The sequence below is a fragment of the Pygocentrus nattereri genome, chromosome 15 (assembly GCF_015220715.1).
Source record: "Pygocentrus nattereri isolate fPygNat1 chromosome 15, fPygNat1.pri, whole genome shotgun sequence".
NCBI classification, from domain to species: domain Eukaryota; kingdom Metazoa; phylum Chordata; class Actinopteri; order Characiformes; family Serrasalmidae; genus Pygocentrus; species Pygocentrus nattereri.
Window position 1 is genome coordinate 36,401,435 of NC_051225.1, and position 24,323 is coordinate 36,425,757.

Consider the following 24,323-nt stretch of genomic DNA (forward strand, 5'->3'; position numbering starts at 1 on the left):
TAGGTGATTGCAGCCCTGATATATATAATTTAACTACCAAGTTTAAAGGTAAATAATAATGTCTGCGTGATTCTGTCTTTGAGATGTATGTAGTCATTCAGAGTGGTCTGATGTAAATGGTTAATCGTGTAGAAATGTACAGCAAGAAGGGCCTGGGTTCGATTCCCCGGCCGGGTGACCAGGGTCGGTTTTCTCCCACAGTCCAAAGACATGCAGTCAGGCCAATTGGACATGCTACACTGATCCTAGGTGTGAATGTGTGAGTGAATGTTGTGTCTGTCTGTCCTGCGATGGACTGGCGACCTGTCCAGGGTGTATCCTGCCTTCCGCCCGATGACCGCTGGGATAGGCTCCAGCACCCCCTGCGACCCTGACGGAGAAGAGGCGTCGAAGATGTGTGTGTGATTGAAACCAGGGTCACACCACAAATTCAGACATTCACAAATTCAGCAAAAGCCTTGGATTACATGTCATTACAAAAACAATGAATTCAAAATGAGCTTAGTCTTCATATATGGACTGGGGAGTACGTGGAACCTTTTAAAACTTTAATACTATCTTTATACTACTCTAAACCTGTACGTTTAAAAAAAATTGTTTTCCGTGATATGATCCTTTTAAATATACTTCAGGGCATGTGCATATTGCATATATATGTGGCAACAGAATTGCAATACTATTACTGAGACCACACTGTGCAGCCTGTAAACACACCGTGCAGCGTACAGGGTCTGATCTGTGCAGGGCAAAGGAATATTAGCCTTCGTATGTGAGAGTGACAGTTGTGTATATTTACAAGAAAAAGAGAGAGAATGTTTAAAGAGGTATGTTTGTATGGAAGAGTGAAGGAGACCCGGTGGGGGTTGCTTGGTAAGATGAGGGCGCTTTTATGTCCGCGGCTGTGTGTGTTCTCTCTCAGTGCCCTTGGTATCATTATGTAGTGCCATTAGTGCAGATTCACACGTCCCCACAATTCAACACATCCTGTGCGTGTGCTCCCCAGGAGACGGGATTCTGGTTCATTTTCCACCACGTCCCCACGGGTCCATCAGAGGGCATGTACTCTCCCGGCAAGACAGAGCACACTCCTATGGGGCGCTTCATCAACAACAGAGCACACTCAAACTACAGGGTGAGTGTGTGTGTGTGTGTGTGTGTGTGTGTGTGTGTGTGTGTGTGTGTGTGTGTGTGCTTGTTTTCCTACATTTGTGGGAAACATATGAGAAAATCAAGGCTAACATTTATATAGTTCTTTACATTAGTTCAATTACTAAATAAAATCTGTTATGACAGCTCATGACTGTTTATAGCATCTGCCTTGACATAATACGGCATTTCACCGAAACGTAGTGAAATGCAAAATTTGAGGCGCCCACAGTAAAATGATGTTTTGTTAATTTTCTAAGTGAAAATAAGTCAACGCATCCTCTATCGACGACACACTTCAATGCACACTTACTGTATATTTGCTATATTTAACATATTAAGGACTAATAAAACACAAAATTTGTCATGCAAAAATGACAGCACATTTTATGTTCTGTAACATTTTATTTATGTTTTCAATGTTAAACTAGGAATTGTGCACGTTGTACTGGAATCCCAGTTGAGTTGCTTAGAATTGTGTACACAGAAAAATGCCGTCGCATGATTAATATGAATAAGTTTTGTCACATTGTCACTATTGACACTATTGTCAGTGTCAAATTAATAACTATTGTTATTTTAAACAATAGCAACTCATACACTAGTATAGTGAAATATTAGAAACAAAGATTAAGAAGCTTGGATGTTTTTATTTAACATTTTATGCTAATAGGGAACAATAACATTAATAATAATAAAAATATGTCATGATTATATATTCATATGTATCTGCCATAACATTTTGCTCACCATTTTTATAGTCATGAGCAAATCTGGCTTGATCAATTTTAATATTCTTTCTTTCTCAATTCTAGATATTGAGCTAATAAGTCATTGTAGAATCACCTGCAGCTCTGTTCTTCATTCTGGACAACATTCCTGCCTTTTAGTGATTTGAACTGATTGTAGTGTTCTGACGTCATATTGTGCATCTATCTGCATCACAGTTGAATTTCATATTACTGGAAAAAAAAGCATTCCAGGTGTTTGGTTGGTAAACCTATCTGTAATCTGCTCGTGTAAACTCATCTCTTCGCCGCCTTTTGGAATATAATTTATCTTATCTAGCTGTCAGACATTTCTAAACCAGGCACTGGAGTCAATGTCTGCTTTAAAGCACATTGTCCTTGGGTTGCTATGCAGGCAATTATTTGGTCGCCAAGGGCAACTTCACTTCACAACGGTCGGCGCTTGGTGGGAATTAGTAAGAAAATGCTGCTGTGTGATTTCTTTTTTTAAATCCCGTGTCATTAAATTTGAATGCGAGGCAAAGTTTAGCGTCACTCTGGGTAATCGAGTAGCCTTGAGGATTAGCAACAGCCAAGCGAGCGTGGATGGCTTTTTTAAACTTAAATGACTCGATCAATGAAAAAAAAAAAAAAAAAAAGAGTAAACAAAACAAAAAACAAGGCCTTTGTGGGGCTCAGGACATTCACAGATTCTTTCTGGGGGTTTTCGGCAGGCAGGGATGATCCTTGACAATGGGGTAAAAACCACCCAGGCTAACGCCAAGGACAAGAGACCCTTCCTCTCACTCATAGGGGCCAGGTTAGTCACATGCACATTTACGCACATAAATATAAACACACAGTCCTTAATTTCCTTTAAAGGGCCCATATCCTTTATTTTTCTCGGATTTGTTTGGATATTTGCGTCCACCTTTAACATCTGTGTGGCTTCATACATGAAAACGGTTATAATTCATTGTTGTTTGACCACTGTCCAGCCTCTCATTATCCTTTAGAGTTAAAGATTCTGTTTTTGTGACTGTACCTTTAAAACTGATATGTGACACACATGAATGAGCTCTGTTCTGATTGGCTGCCCTGTATTGTGCCTCATTCAAAAAGCAGATCAGGCTGAAACAGTCCTATGATTTCAGAGGCTAAACCTCTGTAGGCTGAATAAGTAAATATATGTTAGATATTTATATCACTGCTGTTGGTACAAGACCTCGTATCTCCAAAATGGTAACTTTACACGAGGAGGATAAAACATACTTTACTTTTAATGTAAGGCAATGGAACCAGACATTTTTCCAAGTGATTCTGGGCCGTTTCTTTTGGTCCAGTCATCATAAAATTTACACACAATGTAAAGAGCAACAGATATTTTCAACTTATGCCAAAAAATCGAGATGCAAGGTTTTGTTCCACCAGCAGTGATACAAGCTTTTGCTCTGCTGAAGTGATATGGAGTGTTGTTCCTGCAGAGCATCAGAGTTAAAGATGTGGGAGAACAATGAAACATGCTGTTCCTGGCTGTTGGGAAGCAAATGGATCATGCAGCCTTCCACACATCTTACAGGAGTGGCTTAAGTTGATTTTTTCCCCACATTCCTGAAAGTTACAGGCCTAACTTAACAGCTTGTTTCACATTTCAGCCTGGGCTGCTTTTTTTATTCAGCAGGGAAGCCGAAGCATGTTTTATATTTACGTATATTAATCTTCAAGGCACAGTAATAATTACAGCCTGTTTAGTTCTAAGGGATAAAAAAGGTTGCAAAACATATTATTTTTGTGTATAAAGTGACATAAGTGTTATAAATGAGTTTTAGAAGATAGAAACATAAAAAACGCAAGAAAAATGTAAACTTGGCCCCTTAAAGCCACATTCTGTTTTAGCTGCTTTCACCTGTTGATCAGTGTTGTTCTCACTGTCTCCACCACCTGAGCGTGATGAGTCCCTGATGTTTGGCAGGTATGGCCCCCATCAGGATGCTGACCCCTTCAAGCCCAGGGTACCTGCCCTCATCCATCACTTTGTGGCATATAAGAACCAGGACCATGGAGCCTGGCTCAGAGGAGGAGATGTCTGGCTGGACGACTGCCAGTGAGTTCATGCAGATGGCCTTCAGCTGGTCACTACAACAGTTCAGGATCTCTCAGACTGTCCGCATTTTTGCTAGATTCTTGCTTTCAGTCCATATGAACTAGAAAAAAATTTGGTTGGACAAATACAAATACATGCTGGCTACTTTATTAGAAACTTTTCGCTTGCAGCTCCACTTGCTGGTGTACAATGAGAGACTAGGTAGCTTATCTCAAAATACCCATTAGACACTGTGGCTGGCTGCCCAACTTAAACCATATAAAGTCACTTTCAGCTGATGCTTATGTTGTTAACAATTAAAATAGAGCTCTGAATGCTGCACACTGAGAAGGCATGACTGTAATTTAGCTACAACTAATTATTAACTATTATTCTAATTTAGATTTAACTTGTGCTCAGCAGGAACTGCAGTGTGATCACAATTAGAGTCCCATATAATTCTGTAATAATACTGTAAAATGTAAGTTTACTTGATTTCTTTGATTGTAAACTAAAATATTTATTAAATACTATCTATGCTGTAGTATTCTACTACTACTACTACTACTACTACTACTACTACTACCACTACCACTACTACTACCACTACTACTACTACTACTACTACTACTACTACTACCACTACCACTACTACTACCACTACTACTACCACTACTACTACTACCACTACCACTACTACTACCACTACTACTACTACCACTACCACTACTACCACCACTACTACTACCACTACTACTACTACCACTACTACTACCACTACTATCACTACTACCACTACTACTACTACTACCACTACTACTACTACTACTACTACTACTGATAATAATAATAATAATATTAATAATAATAGGCATCATCACCAATGTCATATTATTATTGCTATTATTATTATTATTATTATGGTTATTATTGCTATTATGAATTTTATTACTGCTACTACTACTAATAATAATGATAAAAAAATATTGAAGTAATAGCAGTTCTGGTTGGTGGTGACTGACGAACTGCTTATAAACAGTGAATAAGAGACACTGCCAGCACCACACACACCACCATGTCAGTGTTACTGTTGTGCTGAGAATGGACCACCATTCACATAATATCTGGGCGGCCAGTGAGTGGAAGTACAGGGTGAGGGTTTCTAATAAAGTGGCCAGTCAGTGAAAGTACAAGGCAGGTGTTTCTAATAAAGTGGCCAGTGAGTGAAAGTACAAGGTAGGTGTTTCTAATAAAGTGGCCAGTCAGTGAAAGTACAAGGTAGGTGTTTCTAATAAAGTGGCCAGTCAGTGAAAGTACAAGGCAGGTGTTTCTAATAAAGTGGCCAGTCAGTGAAAGTACAAGTTGTGTGTTTCCAATAACAGACAGTACACTAGGCTTTCACCTAAACCTTTAGTATAACACTCAAGCATGGCATTGTTGTTGTAAGGAAACCTTGTACATCTAAAGCAGTAAACTTACTGGAGAAGGAAAAAAACATTTTAACTTTTAAAGTAACTTTTGGTTCACTCATCATGAAATGTGCACACAGTGTAAGGGGCATCAAAAAAAAAAACAATAACAACAACAACAAAAAAATTTCTATAGTAACTCGTTTTGACAGCAACAGTACATAACTGCTCTGTCCTCAATGCAATGCTGCAACAAGTTTTAGCACTGACTCAACTTACCCTTGGAGCAATGCACTGGCCATTTGCCTCAGTTCTGGAATCACACGATCATATCAGTTGGTGTAGATCGACTATGTGTTGTAATTTCTACAGAATGGACTCATTGTGAATGTGCACAGCATGTGGCCTACGTTGACTCTGTATGTCTTTTTTGGTAGGTTTGCTGATAATGGAATTGGCCTCACTCTTGCCAGGTAGGTCTGCTAATCACTGCCATTTTTTTCGCTCACACACATTTCGCAGTCGAAAAAAATTGATGTGTTTATGTTTGCTGAATGCATTATAGGCCCCTATGCTGGGGCTGTAATTGGAAAACACCATATATGGGAGGCTTCTTGAGATGCACTGGGGAAATCAGGGGGCTTTGAGAGAGTGTGAAAGTAATTCAGTGGTGTGAAGGGAGCAGCTCTGGGGGAACTGATGTGTATGCACGACAGGGTCCGTCTACATTTAGCCCACCATTACTCTCAATCTATTTCTGTGTGTAAATGCATGTATGTGCATGTTTTCATACATTTTCAGGACAAGAAAGTCCTCACTTCATGTCAAAACCACAGACCATATATGACCAACAATATGGCCCTGAATAAATTGCTTTTTAAAAGCTCATTGTTTCACTTTTTTAAAACGAAGTGCATGACCATTTATATATATATATATATATATATATATATATAAAGTCAGACACCTTTCATTTAATTGATTTCCAGTCAAACCCGGGGGGTATATTTCTGAAGATATTAGATATAAAACAATCCACTTGCATGAGATTGGACAAAGTCAAAGTGAAAAAACTAACAACCACCTGGAAGACCTGGTAGACACCAAAACTGCCCCATCAGATAAACAGCACTTCAAGCTTCCGTCTCTGAGAGAGAGAGGAGAAAATCAAGCTGCTTCAGATCTGAAAACTTCCACAGGTGTTTCTGTCCATCCGTCCACTGTGAGAAGACCACTCAGCGCTGTGGGTCTGACAGGGTGTGTAGTTGTTCAAGAAGAACCTCGCTGAGAAAAGTGGACCAGAAAAAGAGTCCGAAAAGAGTCCAGACCTCAACACCACTGAATGGGTTTGACTAATTCAGAAAACGATCAACCAGCTTCTAAGCCTGAACTTTGGAGGTGTGTCTGCTGAAAAGAATGGATGTAGAGTGGACACAGTAAATACAGAAAAAATGTATTCAGTTGCTGAGGCTTCTGTGTAATTTCCTTTTAATTTTTTAAAGTTTTCTGTTTTTTTCCTGATGTTGAAAAATGAGTAACTTGTACTGTAATGGCTTTTGACTGGAAATAAACAAAGGATGGTGTCTGACTTGGGCAGCAGTGAAAATAGATTTTATGTTCCGACGTTGAAAAAGTACAAATAGAGCTTCTGTGTGTGTGTGTAGTGGAGGTACCTTCCCAGATGATGATGGCTCCAGGCAGGAAGTGAAGAACTCTTTGTTTGTGGGAGAGAGTGAGAACAGAGGGATGCCAATGTCGGACAGCCGCACCTGGGGGCCGGGGGGTTTAGACCACAGCGGCCGTACCCTCCCCAGAGGAGTGTAAGTAACGACAAACCCCAAATCCTGTTTTTCTGCTGTCATTTATACTTAGTTCTTTGCAGAGACACACCGAGCTGTTATAGTTGTTTTGAGACACAATTTATATGAAATTACATGACTGCATAAAGAATTAGAGGAGAGCAGAACACACTGATGCAAGGTAAAGTTTTTTGGTTACTGATTTGTGTTTATCAGTCACAGAAATCACTCCTATCTTACTTTAATCTCTCTGTTGGTGGCATTGTATGAATTTAAAGCATATCGCTGCTGTTGGAATAAAACCTTGTATCTCCAAAAAAAAGGTAACTTTACAGCATGAAGAAAATACTAACTTTTAATGGAAGTAAAAGGATAAATAATTTTGTTTACAAGTAATGTTGGACTATTTCTATTGCTCTGTGTATCATGATGACGTATTATTTTAAAAAATGGGCCTATTCAAATTACGTCAGCAAAAGAAAACATCGAAAAATTCAACACAAATTAAAACTACAGAGCAGCCTCCTCGTAGAGGATGTCGTTTTACCGCAGTGGTACAATGAAACCCCCTGACATAAACAATGATTGCGTTTACATGCATTTAATAATCTGATGACTGCGGAAAATCACGATCACCCCATACAGATGCACTAGAGTAATCAGATAATGTGAAACTCTGGGTCTACGTGAGCCAGACAGTAATCAGATTTCTGCTTGGCAGACATTTATTTTGATGCTTACAATTTTATGTAGTAAGGTCGGGATGCTTGTCTGGTTAACAGAACACCATAGAACTGCATTGAATTCATTTTTCAGTGATTTCAGATTTCATTGAATGCTACAGCCGACCCCTTAGTTATTTACAGTTATCAGTAAGTAATATAACTTGAACAGCTTTCAGCTAAATTATTCGTTAACAGTAGGTGCTGAAAACAAAGTTTAGGTTTTCATTTGTAGCAGAGACGTGTATTTTGCTTGTTTAGATAAATGATTAATCTTGCTCAGACACTTTTCAAATTATTTAACAAAAAACTCAATGTGTTTAGTTGAGCCTCGGTCTCCTCTACAAAGTTTTGTCAGTAGTTACAAATTGGTTTCCTATGCATTCTTTACTGATTGGTTTAAATCTGCATTTTTCTTTTTGTTTTGGTGTCCAGAAATAATTAAAAAAGGCAAAATGTAAATCTATTTCTTCTTTTCACAAATCAACACAGCTTACACTCACCGGCCACTTTATTAAGTACAAAAGGTTGGACCCCCTTTTGCCTTCAGAACTGCCTTAATTCTTCGTGGCACACTTTCAACAAGGTGTTGGAAACGTTCCTCAGAGATGTTGGTTGGTTATTTGAGTTCCTGTTGCCTTTCTATCATCTGGAACCAGTCTGCCCATTCTCCTCTGACCTCTCACATCAACAAGGCATTTTCGTCCACTGACCGCTCCCTGGATATTTCCTCTTTTTCGGACCGTTCTCTGTAAACCCTAGAGATGGTTGTGCGTGAAAATCCCAGCAGATCAGCAGTTTCTGAAATACTCAGACCAGCCCGTCTGGCACCAACAACCACGCCACGTTCAAAGTCCCTTAAATCCCCTTTCTTCCCCGTTCTGATGCTCGGTCTGCACTTCAGCAAGTTGTCTTGACCACCTCTACATGCCTAAATGCACTGAGTTACAGCCGTGTGATTGGCTGATTAGCTATTTGTGTTAACAAGCAACTGAACTGTACCTAATAAAGTGGCCGGTGAGTGTATATACAAACATAATCTATTGTCTGTACTTTCCTCACAGTTTTTCCACTTCAGTAGCGATGAGCTGGTTGGTGGTTCTTCAGATTGATGGAGAATGCACTTTTCTCATTCCAGATAGCACCAAAATGGGTTCTGCTACTCTATACAAGCTTGACATCATAACAACGGAAGACCTTTGTGGTGCTACGTAGAACAGAAACGTCCTCTATAGGACCATATACAGCACATTTGACCATGCAAAGAACCACTGAGGCATGAAATGGTTCTATGTAGACCTCAAAGTATTAATTAGATCCACTGCCTTTACTCAAGAACCTTTGAAGAACCATGTTTTTAAGTAATTTTATATGAATTGTTTCTGACTCATAGCGGCTGAAGTGAGAAACGGTGAGGACAGTACAGACATATGAGATATTCTATAGAACTCATGGTTGTGGATGGAACTGTTGGATTTACTAAAGAACCCTTGAAGAACCATGTTTTTAAGAGTGTATGCATGCTTTTATTTTTTAGTGACTGGTGAAAACTGTGAGCTGTGAGGTTCTGAAAGGGTGACACATTTGGCACTAATTGAATTAGTTAGAACTTAACAAATTGTGGTTTTTCATGCAGGGATTTCCCCATTCGTGGCATGCAGATCTACGACGGTCCCATCAACATCCAGAACTGCACCTTTCGCAAATATGTGGCTCTGGGTGGACGGCACACCAGCGCTTTCGGGTTCCGGCTGAACAACTCATGGCAAAGCTGTCCCAACAACAACGTCACTGACATCACCTTCGACAGCGTCCCGGTGAGATCCGCCCCTCCAGCCACATTCCAGCCTGAGCTTATCACACCTCTGCGTCCGGCCTCCGCGAAATGTGTGGGAACGTTTTATGTGTTGCTTAAAACTAATGAACAGGGTCAGCGGCTCTGAGCTACGAGGAAGCGGTGTGATTGAGTCGGTGGAGGATATGTCACGGTAGATTATGATGAAACAGAGGGAAAACTAGCCCCACACTAAAGCTCTGATAGAGGTGTGAGAGAGATGCGCTTACACTGCCTGATAAACCTTTTTTATAGCATTTTAATGAAGTCAGCTGGTTTTCTTTGTCAGTTTCCAGGAATTTACATGTTAAATCACATGATTGGTAATGAAGAAGCTTGCTAGCGAACTTTTGCCTCTCTCTCCCTCTCTCACCTCTCTTTCTGTCTCTCTCTCTCTCACTCTTTCTGCCCCCTCTCTTCTCTTACTCTCTTTTTGTCTATCGCTGTTTTTGCCTCTCTCCTTCATCCCACTTTCTTTCTGTCATGCTTTTTCTCCTCTTCTCTCTCCTTTTCTCTCCTTCTCCTGTCTTTTTCCTTCTCTCTCCTCTTGTCTCTTTCTTCTCTTACTCTGTCTTTCTCTCTCTTTCTCTCTCCCTTCTCTTGCTCCACATCTCTCTCCTTTCTCTCTCTCTCACCTCTCTTTCTGTCTCTCTCTCTCACTCTTTCTGCCCTCTCTCTTCTCTTTCCTGCTGTTTCTCACATTCTCTCCCTCCTCTCTTTTTACCTATCTCTCTCACTCTTTCCTCTATCGCTGTTTTTCTCTCTCCTATCTCTATTTGTTCCACTTTCTGTCATGCTTTTTCTCTTCTTCTCTCTCCTTTTCTCTCCTTCTCCTGTCTTTTTCCTTCTCTCTCCTCTTGTCTCTTTCTTCTCTTACTCCGTCTTTCTCTCTCTTTCTCTCTCCCTTCTCTTGCTCCACATCTCTCTCTCTCTCTCTCTCACCTCTTTTTATCTATCTCTCTCACTCTTTCCTCTATCGCTGTTTTTCTCTCTCTCCTATCTCTATTTATCCCACTTTCCTTCTGTCATGCTTTTTCTCCTCTTCTCTCTCCTTTTCTCTCCTTTTTCCTTCTCTCTCCTCTTGTCTTTCTTCTCTTACTCCATCTTTCTCTCTCTTTCTCTGTCCCTTCTCTTGCTCCACATCTCTCTCTCTCTCTCTCTCTGTTTGCTGCAGTCATTCAGTGAACTCCACTCAGTTCTAACATCAGTCTGAATTCCTTATATTGCTTTGTATCTCTACAGTATAAGCCGGTCACACTTTCCATTATTGTGAGTATTAAAGGTCAGTCTGTTGTCCCTCTCTCATCTCGGCTCCGTATTTCAGATCACCTCCCGCGTGTTTTTCGGAGAGCCGGGTCCATGGTTCAATGAGATGCAGATGGACGGTGACAAGACCACCATATTTCACGATGTGGACGGCTCGGTCAGCGAGTACCCCGGCGCCTTTCTGGTCAAGGAGGACAACTGGCTCCTGCGCCACCCAGACTGCATTGACGTTCCTGACTGGAGGGCGGCCATCTGCAGTGGGCGATTTGCCCAGGTAAGTGCCACCCTTGGGCTGCCAAAGCACCAACACCCACACACACGCCCTCCTGCTACTACAAACATGACTTTCTTTGGTGCCAACCAAGGTTTGGAACATAAAAACGCGGTCCTCATCCAAAACACAACCTTGTTTGGTACAGTTGAGCATGCTGTGATCTTTAATTTACTCGTGCTGGGCCATCAGGCACCTGCCTTCTTCTCTTTTCCAAATATCTGTTTGTGAGAGGAGAGCTCTTCAGTTTGAGGCATTTAATTCCAATCATGTACAAATAAACAAACCCACAAAAGCACCCCTTTAAATCTGAATAGGGGTCTTACGCTAAATAATCTGTGATGATTCTCTGTTGAGAAGCATTTTCAGTCTAGATTTACACTAAATCTTGAGTTAAAAAACTGGCCCTAAAAGGTTTAACCCCTTTCCATCCCTCTGTTGCTCCAGATATACATCCAGGCACGGAACCCTGCCAACCTCAACATGAAGATGGTCAAGGATGAGTATTCAGAGCATCCACTTGAGCTGGTGGGAGCTCTGGGGAAGAGGAACCACTACCAGCAGTACCAGCCTGTGATCACACTGGCAAAGAGCTATACTGTGCACTGGGATAGGGCAGCACCTGCCGAGCTGACCGTCTGGCTTATTAACTTCAACAGGTCAATGACACTAAATTACACCATATATTATATTGTGCACTAACTGGCCGCTTAATTAGAGACACCCACCTTGTATCTCCAATCCCTGGCCACTTTATTAGAAACACCCACCTTGTGCTTCTGCTCATTGGCCACTTTATTTGAAACACCCCACCTTGTACTTCCAATCAGTGGCCACTTTATTAGAAACATCTAATTTGTAGTGATAAATGTACTGTATAATACAAATTAAGAGCATCTTCATGATCAGAAACCGACCACTGATGAAGGGGCTACATGATGATGAACTCCACAACTACAGTCTCTAACTGAACATCAGCAGAGTTAAGATTAAGGGAAGATGTTTGATGCAAATTGCAGCGGTGGAGACTCATCCCCACCGCAGCTACTGTTGTGGTTCTTAAATGTGTTTGTCAGTAGCTAACTAGCTGCAAGCTGAAAACATAACTTGCCAGGAAAAGAAACATCATTGCAGTTTAGTCCATATTTCTTCACACTCAAGATTCATTTTGGAGTGTCAATAACGATCGGAAATGCTTGTCATATTAATGGTGTTTAAATTACTATTGTTTGTCATTTAAAACCAGATTTGGACTGAGATTAATCTTGTACAATTACGCATGGCAACCTGTACAGCAACAAACAGCTCTCTTCCACCACCTAGTGTTCTTGATGAGCCACTGCATGGCACTTTTTACTGGAGGTCATCATTTCGCCAAGCGTATTAAAGATAAACCACAGGATACACACACACACACACACACACACACACACACACACACACACACACACACACACACATACATATATGTCTATATAGCTGCCGCCGGAACAAAACCTCGTATCTCCAAAATGGTAACTTTACAGGAGAAGGAAAAAACATACTTTACTTTTAATGTAAGTCAATGGAACCAAACATTTTCCCAAGTCATTTCTTTTCATCCATTCATCATGAAATTTACGCACAATGTAAATCACAACAAGCATTTGAAAAATGAAAAATGGCTAAAATCATAAACAGCTGTATCACATTAGGTGCACATGATTAGAGCATCCTTACTCAGCATTTTGATTTTGAAGGAGGCTCGCCTCATTTAAACCTCAGACATTTAGTTATTTAGTCCTCCAGACTGTTGACGTGAGAGTGAACACCATGGTTAGATCGAAAGAGCTAGTCTAGTCTAGTAAGGGATTTAAAAAGATCTCAAAAGATTTTGAAATCAACCATTCCGCTGTCCGGAAAATAGTCTACAAGTGGAGGACGTTCAAAACCGCCAACATGCCTAGGTCTGGCCGTCCAAGCAAGTTCACCCCGAGAGCAAGATGCTAAAAGAAGTGTCACAAAACCCTAAAATGCCATCAGAGGACCTACAGCAGGCTCTTTCTACTGTTAATGTGAAAGTGCATGCCTCTCTAATCAGAACGAGACTGCACAAGTTTAACTTTCAGGAGGAAACCTAAAAGAAACATGAGGGCCAGGCTGAAGTTTGACAGAGAGAACGCAGACAAGACCAGGACTTCTTTAATGTTCTTTGGACAGATGAGTCCAACATAAATTCTACCATGTATCAGAGGTTGCTTGAGGAACATCTGTAAAAAGGTTTCAGGGGAGTTTAAAGCTACTTAGTTTATTTTTTAATTATTCAGCTTTAATCATTTGTGGTTTTCTGCATCCTTAACTAAAAGAGTGATTCCTTGACATAAAATCTCCATGTCCTTTTAGCACCAATTTCTTGGAGTGACTTGTTTTGGTGTTACCAATTTAACATAATATCAGTATAACAACTGCAGTGAAATGATTTCAATGTGTTAGTGCCTTTTCAGTGTATTTCAGTAATACAGCCATAATAGTGAACCATATTTATTAGATTCGATGATAGGAAATATTCATATCGTCTCATCTTTACCATATATCTGCTTTTTCCTCGACAGAAATGACTGGATAACTGTCGGCTTCTGCTACCCGAAAGGCACGAACTTCACCATCATCTCTGACCTTCACAACCGGCTGACGAAGGAGACGAGGAAGACCGGTGTCTTCATGAGAACCACTCAGAGAGAGAAGATGAGCCACACGCACCAGACGCGAGGTTATTACTACTGGGACGAGGACACTGGGTAAGAGCCGGTCAGCTCAGGGAGCCTGCTGCATGGAGATTGATGATTGCCAGTCTGTCAGTGCCATGTTGAAGAGCCAGTTAATAAATCACGATTAGGATCTTTTAAACATAACATAAAAAACTGTCAGGAACTTAATAATCATCTAGTACCAGTCAGCGGTTTGGGCCCATCTGAATGAATGCGTGTTTTGCATAGCCTTAAAGGGCCCATGTCATGGCAAACTGAAATCATTTTTTAAAATAAAACAGGGGTTTTTGTGATGTCATTTGTCAGGTGTACCTCAGCTCAGGCAGCTTTTTGAGTAAAAACACAATACATGGCAGCCAATCAGACATCATACATATATCAGTCTTAAAAAACAGCTAATTCTAGGGGATGGAAAACGGTCGTGTAAAAATCCACATAAACAAAAGATGTGAAGAAATACAAGGAGAGCGTAGGATGTGGGCACTTTAAAGACATTTTGATCTAAAAGTTTATGCCCACACGGTTGAATTTGTTTTTAAGGTGAATATAAACAGTGATGCGCCTTTTTCTCTGGCTTTTTTTTTCACAGGCTGCTCTTCCTCAGGGTCCAGGCACACAATGATAAGGACGATTTTGCCTTCTGCTCAGTGAAGGGCTGTGAGAGGATCAAGATCACGGCCAAAATTCCAAAAGGCAGCGGCCCCAGCGACTGCATGGAGATGGCTTATCCCAAATATGCTGAAATGCCTGTGGTGGATGTGCCCATGCCCAAGAAACTGCCCCGCTCCAGATTGGTGAGAGGGTTTTGAGTGTCTTCCTGTCATTTTGCTGTAGAGTGTGTGCCACATACTGTAAACATGTAAATACTGGACACATTAGAAACACCCACCCTGTGCTTTCACACACTGGCCACTTTATTAGAAACACCTTCCTTGTGCTTCCACTAACTGGCCACTTATGGGTACATATTTTCTAAGTGAAAATATATTAACACATTTTTAAATATACACAATTCAATACGACATTAACTTCAATCTGACAAATATGATACATTTTAGTGCACAATTCCTGTTTATGTGTTGAATTTAACGTAATGGGAAAAGTTAAATATAACACAAACTTTTGCACAGGATGCACGTTCTGTTTTTATTTTTCTCCTCTACTATATTAAATTCAGCAAATAATCTGCTGTTGTGCGTGTTGTGCAGACGTGTGCTCGCTGAGGATGTGTTGACCTGTTTTCACTTCCGTTTGACAATGGGTGCCCAAGTTTTTGCAAACAGTTGTAACTACAACTTCAGCGTTCAAAGCATTTTATGGATTTTCTGCTACTTTTCCCAGTTTCCCGCAGATTTACTGCCTGCTTTTCCCTCATCGTATGCATTTTTCAGAGCGATAGGGCTCTTATAGTTATGGTAAAGGCTCTGTTTTAGTTGGAAATTTCTGCTCAAATGTGAGAGGAAATTCCTGAAACTATTCTCATTTCTCCCGCAGCCTCAAGCATCTGAGCACTTTCTAGAAATCAAGCTGGAGTCCTACAACACTCGGTTCTTCCACATCAAAGAGGACTTTGCCTATACAGAGGTACGAGGCACCACACTGTTCTAGCCTTTAGGGTAGTTCAGGTTCTAAAATCCGATTGGCTGAGCCACGTTGAAAGCCTCAAAATATACTCAATTTATATAAATATTAATTCACACATCAGTTGTATAATGGAGTTCAGTATTAGCACAGCAAGTTATTAAAACCAGAGCCAGAGTTGGCATTACTGCTACTGAGTGCTGATTGGTTAACAGTACTGCTACTGAGTGCTGATTGGTTAACAGTACTGCTACTGAGTGCTGATTGGTTAACATTACTGCTACTGAGTGCTGATTGGTTAACATTACTGCTACTGAGTGCTGATTGGTTAACAGTACTGCTACTGAGTGCTGATTGGTTAACAGTACTGCTGCTGAGTGCTGATTGGTTAACAGTACTACTACTGAGTGCTGATTGGTTAACAGTACTGCTACTGAGTGCTGATTGGTTAACAGTACTGCTACTGAGTGCTGATTGGTTAACATTACTGCTACTGAGTGCTGATTGGTTAACATTACTGCTACTGAGTGCTGATTGGTTAACAGTACTGCTACTGAGTGCTGATTGGTTAACAGTACTGCTACTGAGTGCTGATTGGTTAACAGTACTACTACTGAGTGCTGATTGGTTAACAGTACTGCTACTCAGCGCTGATTGGTTAACAGTACTGCTACTGAGTGCTGATTGGTTAACAGCACTGCTACTTAGCGCTGATTGGTTAACAGTACTGCTACTGAGAGCTGAGTGGTTAAGATTACTGCTACTGAGTGCTGATTGGTTAACATTACTACTACTGAGTGCTGATTGGTTAACATTCCTGCTACTGAGTGCTGATTGGTTAACATTACTGCTACTGAGTGCTGATTGGTTAACAGTACTGCTACTCAGCGCTGATTGGTTAACATTACTGCTACTGAGTGCTGAGTGGTTAACATTACTGCTACTGAGTGCTGATTGGTTAACATTACTGCTACTGAGTGCTGATTGGTTAGCATTACTGCTACAGAGTGCTGATTGGTTAACATTACTGCTACTCAGTGCTGATTGGTTAACATTACTGCTACTGAGTGCTGATTGGTTAACAGTACTGCTACTGAGTGCTGATTGGTTAACAGTACTGCTACTGAGTGCTGATTGGTTAATATTACTGCTACTGAGTGCTGATTGGTTAACATTACTGCTACTGAGTGCTGATTGGTTAACATTACTGCTATTGAGAGCTGATTGGTTAACAGTACTGCTACTGAGTGCTGATTGGTTAACATTACTGCTACTGAGTGCTGATTGGTTAACAGTACTGCTACTGAGTGCTGATTGGTTAACAGCACTGCTACTGAGTGCTGACTGGTTTGACTCACTGCACTGATTGTTGATCGGTTAATAAAAGGAGAATATTCTTACAGTGACCTCATAATAAGATTTTTTAAAATTAAAGATACTTGTCAAGATATCATTTTTTGCACAGCTATATGATCAATATCCCAAAACATCCATTCCACTGACACCTCACTGCATAAGAGTAGTCAATAACAGAAGCTCTGCTATCTTCATTAATAAGCGCCAGCTATTGTAATCAATTGTTTTTCATGAATTATTATCGATGCTGGGTTTATGACTGTGTGGACCTTGACCCAGATGCATGTAGCTTTCAGCATCTATTGGTTTTCATTAGTCACAGTGGGTAAAAAAGACAGTTGTCTGTTGGTTGGTCCTGCAGGTCAATGGTAAGAAGATCTACCAATCAGAAGACGGCGTGCATGTGACGGTCCTGGATGGCCATACCGGCAAAGTGCTGGACACAAAAGGCTTCAGGAACGCTGTGCTGATGGGCATCCCAGCTCAGATCGAGAACTACATCAACAGCCTAAAAGACGAGTGAGCACATGAATTAGCTTACTGCCACGGTTAATAGAGAAAAGGACACTGTTTCTGTATCATGTATTGCTGTATCAAATACATTTTTATTTATACTCAGTCCAAATCTGAATTTCAATATATATTTAATACGTTTCATGTATCATCACTGGTCAGGAGAAAACCTTGAATCTCCATGTTTTTGTTCTGAGTGGACTATTGATCCATGGAGTACTTTCTCCAAAATTACTTAGAAACTGTGTGGTTTCATTGTCACCCATTCAAAGCTAGCAAGGTTTTCCCTTGACCTGTAAAGTCACCTTTGTGACATTTGAAAATGCCTGTTGGCCTTTATTGAGTATAAGTTTCATCATGAATAGACTAGAAGGAATGAGCAAAAATGACCTTGAAAAAAAGAAATAAAGAAATAAGCTCTTTTTTTTAACATTGCGTATTTTTAATATTATGGTTTGATATATATTATATAATAACTGACCGCAACCTCTTTGTCATTCTCTGCCACTTGCACTTTCAGATCAATAGTGATGATTACTTCCAAGGGCAAGTTGGTCACAAGGGGGCCTTGGACCAAAGTACTTGAAAAACTGGGTGCGGAGCAGAATGTGAAATTGAAAGGTAACGTGTTCTGTTGTTCTGCGTTATTTGCTGTAACTTTTTATTTTCTAACAGCAAGCAATATAAGTGGACACTCACTAAATATGTTTGTCAGTGCATCATCAGGAGTGCTGATATAGCTCTTATCAGATATTTAAAATAAGCGAAAAATCACCAAAATAAGCCCTGCACTGAGAAAGTACTAATCATCGGGATCTCACTCAAAAATATAGCTTATCGATGATCCAGCAAAAACTCATCAGAAAAAAGACTTACACGCTTTGGTTGTTGTTCAGAATGATGTAAATGTGGGGTTCAGTGCCCCACCAGGGCAAGCGCCCTACACTATACCAATAAGAGTCCTTGGGCAAGACTCCTAACACCACCTTGGCCTCCCTGTGTAAAAAAAAATGATCAAATTGTAAAGTCACTCTGGATAAGAGCGTCTGCCAAATGCCATAAATGTAAATGTAAACATATTAGATTTTTTTTTTTTTGATTGAGTGTTTTTGTTATGTTTCATACACACTTAAAAAGGATGGTTTTTCAAGGGTTCTTCAGTAAAGACAATGGTTCTATATACAACCATGAACATTCAAAGAACACTTTGCATGATTAAATAGTTCTTTACGTTGTGAAAATGCTCTTCAGATTGATGGAGAATGTGCTGAAGACGTTGTTTTTTTGTGAAAAGGGTTCTGTATAGACCGCTGGGATAGGCTCCAGCACCCCCCCGCCCCCCCCAGATGGATGGGTTCTGTATAGCACCAAAACGTGTTCTTCTATTGTAACAAGCCTGGCATAATAACAATAGAAGAACTCCTTTTGGTGCTACATAGAACATTTTCAGCCAGCTACAGCACATTCTCCATCAATTTAAAGAACCCTTCACAATGCAAAGAACCCTTTAATCATGCGACCATTTTTTTCCCTCAAGAACTCTTGAAGAACCATCATTTGCGAAACTGTAGTGTTAAAATAGCATTTAACAGGTCTGCTGCATATGATCAGTGTAGACGATAGGGGGCGGTAAAGCTTTACTTTTTTATGATCGTTTGTGTTTTTCTTGAGGCTGTTAGCAGAGCATACTAAAGCTGTACTTAAGTAAACATAGTACTTCAGTGAAATAATGTCTTTATAATATATATACTATATATAATAACGCTGAGTAAATTTATTAGATCCAAAAACTCATGCAGTACCGAGTAACTTACAGAAGTGCAGTGGAGCTTCCAGCATCTACCAGCGCTGGAAGTCCAGTTTGTATGACTCACTTTTTGGATCTTTTTGGTGTAAAATAAAATGCTGAAGCTCCAAAGTGAGAGGAGTGATCAGCAGTAAAGCAGAAGAGGAGCTGCAGCAACACAACAGCATGACATTAAACCCTAAAAAGAGAGTTAGGAACTCAATGTGAAGCACTAAACTACTGGAACCCTTGTTTATTCGACTCATGAATATACTTGAGTAGTAGTGAAAGTCTCACAATTTGAAAATGCAGTAGTACAAACCTATAAAAACTAAAAAAGTGTTATCCTTCTGGCTTTACTATCGCCACCGGTGTGCCTGGTGTAGGAGATGCACTACTCTATGTAGAATAGCTGTGATAAATATCACATAAAACCTTGGAATTTTTCATCATAAACTCTCCCTCTTGGACAGCTGAGCGGTCAGCGTGTGAAGGAAGCATCTCTCACATGTGTGTGAAAGAGAAGAATGCAAATATGCATACACACATGCCTGAGCAGCGGGGTCCTTCCTCCGGCCCCTCCCTTCACATACTACTTTCACATATTACTGTCATTCCCCACGGCCACTTTAGAGAGAAAGTCTTCTCACAGTTCAGACGATAACATGCCAGTAAAATGGGATCTGGTCTACATTCATGACCTGGTAAAAATGATTTCAGTTCAATTAACAATCTACTGCATGCATTTTGAAAGCAATAAAAAAGAGAGAGATAAAGATTCGATTCACTTTTTTGGCCTAAACTGGACCTCATTGTGTGTCCAGGGGTACATTTGGGGTATGTTGCCTGGGAAGAAATGATATAAAGACATGTTCCCTGAGGTGGTGAGACCTGGCTTGTGGCTGGCCAAATCCATTCCACTGTCGCATTCTTGCGTTCTGCTTCTAGGCAACAAACACATTTCTGCAAATTCTCAAAACAAAACAAAAAAAAGGGATACTGAATGTTGAAAAAGAGGTTTAACAGTGCTCACTAAGAGACAGTATGACCAAGTACATGTTTTTGACTCAAACTCTTCCCTTTATTGTTAACCCTGTTATTGTCTTTAAATATGTACAATGTTATCGTGAGGTGAGAAAAATGGGTTTGTTGCCCTGAGGCAACACTGCGCAATAGAGGGTTAAATAATGTGTTATATTGCTACACATTGCAACTGCAATACACCTTTTAAAAGTGCATTATTCATCAGAATTGAGTTATCATGCCACAGAGCATGACAGATAGACAGACAGACAGACAGACAGAGAGACAGACAGACAGACAGATAGACAGAGAGACAGACAGACAGACAGACAGACAGACAGACAGTCAGACAGTCAGACAGTCAGACAGACAGATAGATAGATAGATAGATAGATAGATAGATAGATAGATAGATAGATAGATAGATAGATAGATAGATAGATATACAGGCAGACAGACAGACAGACAGATAGATAGATAGATAGATAGATAGATAGATAGATAGATAGATAGATAGATAGATAGATAGATAGATAGATAGATATAGACAGACAGAGATATATACAGGCAGACAGACAGACAGACAGACAGACAGACAGACAGACAGACAGACAGACAGATAGATAGATAGATAGATAGATAGATAGATAGATAGATAGATAGAGATATATACAGACAGACAGACAGACAGACAGACAGACAGACAGATAGATAGATAGATAGATAGATAGATAGATAGATAGATAGATAGATAGATATAGACAGACAGAGATATATACAGACAGACAGACAGACAGACAGACAGATAGATAGATAGATAGATAGATAGATAGATAGATAGATATAGACAGACAGAGATATATACAGGCAGACAGACAGACAGACAGACAGACAGACAGACAGATAGATAGATAGATAGATAGATAGATAGATAGATAGATAGATAGATAGATAGATAGATAGATAGATAGATAGATAGATAGATAGATAGATAGATAGATATAGACAGAGATATATACAGACAGACAGACAGACAGACAGACAGATAGATAGACAGACAGACAGACAGACAGACAGATAGATAGATAGATAGATAGATAGATAGATAGATAGATAGATAGATATAGACAGAGATATATACAGACAGACAGACAGACAGACAGACAGACAGACAGATAGATAGATAGATAGATAGATAGATAGATAGATAGATAGATAGATAGATAGATAGATATAGACAGACAGAGATATATACAGGCAGACAGACAGACACAGACAGACAGACAGACAGATAGATAGATAGATAGATAGATAGATAGATAGATAGATAGATAGATAGATAGATAGATATAGACAGACAGAGATATATACAGGCAGACAGACAGACACAGATAGATAGATAGATAGATAGATAGATAGATAGATAGATAGATAGATAGATAGATAGATAGATAGATAGATAGATAGATAGATAGATATAGACAGACAGAGATATATACAGGCAGACAGACAGACACAGATAGATAGATAGATAGATAGATAGATAGATAGATAGATAGATAGATAGATAGATAGATAGATAGATAGATAGATAGATAGATAGATAGAATGTGTTATTGTGTTGCAGAATTGCAATAATGAGTGTCCAACCTCCTTTATCCTGAAAGCTGCTCTACAGAAAACCTTATGTACATTTTTAGCATGTCTGCCTCAGATCACATCTTGAGGTCAGGACTCTGTAACCGCCTTAGAAAGAATGAAGCCTTCAGTTCGAGACGTTCTGGGACATCATGCACACAGCTGGATCAAACGCCGTCTCACCACACAGCAAAGCGCATTTAAGTTCTTTAAGACAGAAGCAACCACACACAGGAAGACGCAAACCGAAGCAACGGTTTGTCTTAACATGCACACAAAGGTGCCACATAATTTCAGCGTCTTTGTCAGGTGTGTTTATTTCGTCATTAATATAGTTCATTAGTTTATTCAGCATACTTTTAACTAGTAAACAATGTGATAGAACCTTTTCAAATTATATGATGCACTGAAACGTGTTGATTTTCCAGTAGGTAGTACAGGGCACCTGGTCCAGCTTGGGTGCCTGTGTTCGTTTCCCAGCACATAACAGAAGCGTGAACTTCCCTTTAGCTTACGCAGTGGTGCATTCATTACTGAAAGTAATTACTGGAAGTAATAAGTACATTTTGAAGAAGCTCATTCTGTCCACTCCCACAGCTGTAACAAAATGCATTGCTTTTAAAATGAAACTAAGGCCCAATCCCATTTCCTTTCTACCCGTACCCTCAAGTTTTGCCACTTGGAACTGAGTTACAAGGTAGAGGTTGAAATTCTCCCCTACAAAATAGAACAACCCTTCACCCTACCCCTCTATCTCAACAAAAACCAGGACAGCCTACCCCTAGACGTGAATGCATAACAAAGGGCTAAGGGCTAAGTGGTAGGAGCGAGCGGTAAAATAAGATTTGGCCTAAATCTTTCAAAAAAGTATCTAATTAATTGTTCAGCAGTGCTCATGTTCTCTGCTTTTCCTCCAGATAAACTGGCCTTTGTGGGTTTCAAAGGCAGTTTCCGGCCCGACTGGGTTCGACTGGCTGTGGATGAGGAGCGAGCGAACCTGCACCAGGTGCTGCCCATGCCCATAGTGAGGGTGATGAAGCTCTGAGAGAGACGAAGCTCGTCCCTAGACTCTCTCTCTTTCTCTCGCGGACTCTCACTAAAGCATCACTGCCCACTGCTGGAACGGAAGCGCTCGGGCCCCGACCGCGCCTGCACAGCCACACAGCAGAATCTACAGCATTACATTAACACCTACAGTGTTCGTTTGAAGGGATACTCCAGCATTTGTCAATGTAGTCTCTACCCGCTGCACCTATAATAATCACTTAAAAGCACCAAAAAACACAGAAAACTGAAAAGACACAGTAGAAGCCATTGAGCAGTTTGTGCTTTTAGAATGCCTTCATGGATTCTAGTTAAAGGTGCTGGTAAAGTAGGCTGAAATCTGTATGATGTATAGGGATGCAACAAATATTGGAATTCCAGACCAATGCCAATATCCGATATTTTCATGCATACCTGCCGATACATAAACATTAATAAAAGGCAGATGTTTTTGTTTTTGGTATAGTGACCCAGCGCCGCCTAAGTGTTCTGCTCTTACAGAGTACAATGGACATGACATCGAATATCGGCGTGAAACATCAGTCAAATCTAAACATCTGTACAGAAGTCCAGAGGGGCCATGAGCTGTTATAATTGCTATAATTTTCTGGTGTGGTATCGTGTGATAACAAGTTAAAGCTTCCATACATCTGCCCAATTCCAATTTATTTTAAAGCAATTATCTGCCAATACCAGTATGAGTGCGATGTCATTGCGCATCCCTGATGACATCGTCGTTATTTCAGGGACAGGAGTAGTTTTCCAGAGGGGAAAGCTTTGAGGTAATTTGTTACCACTATAGCTCCGCCTGATCGCCATGGAGACGGATCCAAAAGTATGAATCAGATTACATGTTTTGTTGATTTTCTTATCTGAAAATAAGCCATCATTTATAGGGAACAGATATAAATATGATATATTTCTGCAAATTGTAGTGCGTAATTTTTATTTATTTGCTGAATTTGAGGTATAAACAAAGGAAAAAAGAAATGTGCAATTAAATAACTTTCCTGACGTTTTATTTTTTGCCCAAATATGTTAAATTTAGCACATAAACAGTAAATTTGCATTACAATGAGAGTACTCTGTAGAGGATGTGTTCTTATTTTAATCATAAACATGTCAATTGGCTCTAACTTTTGCTTATGCATGTGTAGGTTCAAATTCGCATTATATGGTCATGGATTTGAAACATTTGTAAATTTAGCAACTGCCCATAGGCTTCTAATGTAAGGGAATGTGAGTCAGCCAGTTGTTTGTTCTTTTCTAAGTCCAGGGAGCCACTCTGAAATTATTGTGTGTGGTAATTGATGCTATGAGACCGATGTGGCAGATAGAGATCAATTTGAAAAATACTGCAGTGTCCCTTTAAGTTCA

General features: G+C 40.1%; 1 protein-coding gene across 4 annotated transcripts in view; it reads left to right on the forward strand.

The window, feature by feature from the left end:
• LOC108428522 (cell migration inducing hyaluronidase 1) overlaps positions 1-24,323 on the forward strand; it is a 187,955-nt gene that overhangs the window by 162,581 nt on the left and 1,051 nt on the right. For 3 of the 4 annotated variants that reach the window (XM_017699577.2, XM_017699576.2, XM_037545477.1), the window contains exons 16-29: positions 1,004-1,132; positions 2,609-2,694; positions 3,847-3,978; positions 5,804-5,839; positions 7,031-7,186; positions 9,524-9,704; positions 11,046-11,261; positions 11,706-11,917; positions 13,850-14,035; positions 14,595-14,799; positions 15,500-15,589; positions 17,304-17,461; positions 17,976-18,076; positions 22,820-22,947. In XM_017699577.2, the coding sequence (XP_017555066.1) occupies positions 1,004-1,132; positions 2,609-2,694; positions 3,847-3,978; positions 5,804-5,839; positions 7,031-7,186; positions 9,524-9,704; positions 11,046-11,261; positions 11,706-11,917; positions 13,850-14,035; positions 14,595-14,799; positions 15,500-15,589; positions 17,304-17,461; positions 17,976-18,076; positions 22,820-22,947 (2,016 nt within the window). Of the gene's footprint in view, positions 1-1,003; positions 1,133-2,608; positions 2,695-3,846; positions 3,979-5,803; positions 5,840-7,030; positions 7,187-9,523; positions 9,705-11,045; positions 11,262-11,705; positions 11,918-13,849; positions 14,036-14,594; positions 14,800-15,499; positions 15,590-17,303; positions 17,462-17,975; positions 18,077-22,819 lie in introns of all 4 variants that reach the window. The other variant, XM_017699575.2, reaches the window with a different exon arrangement.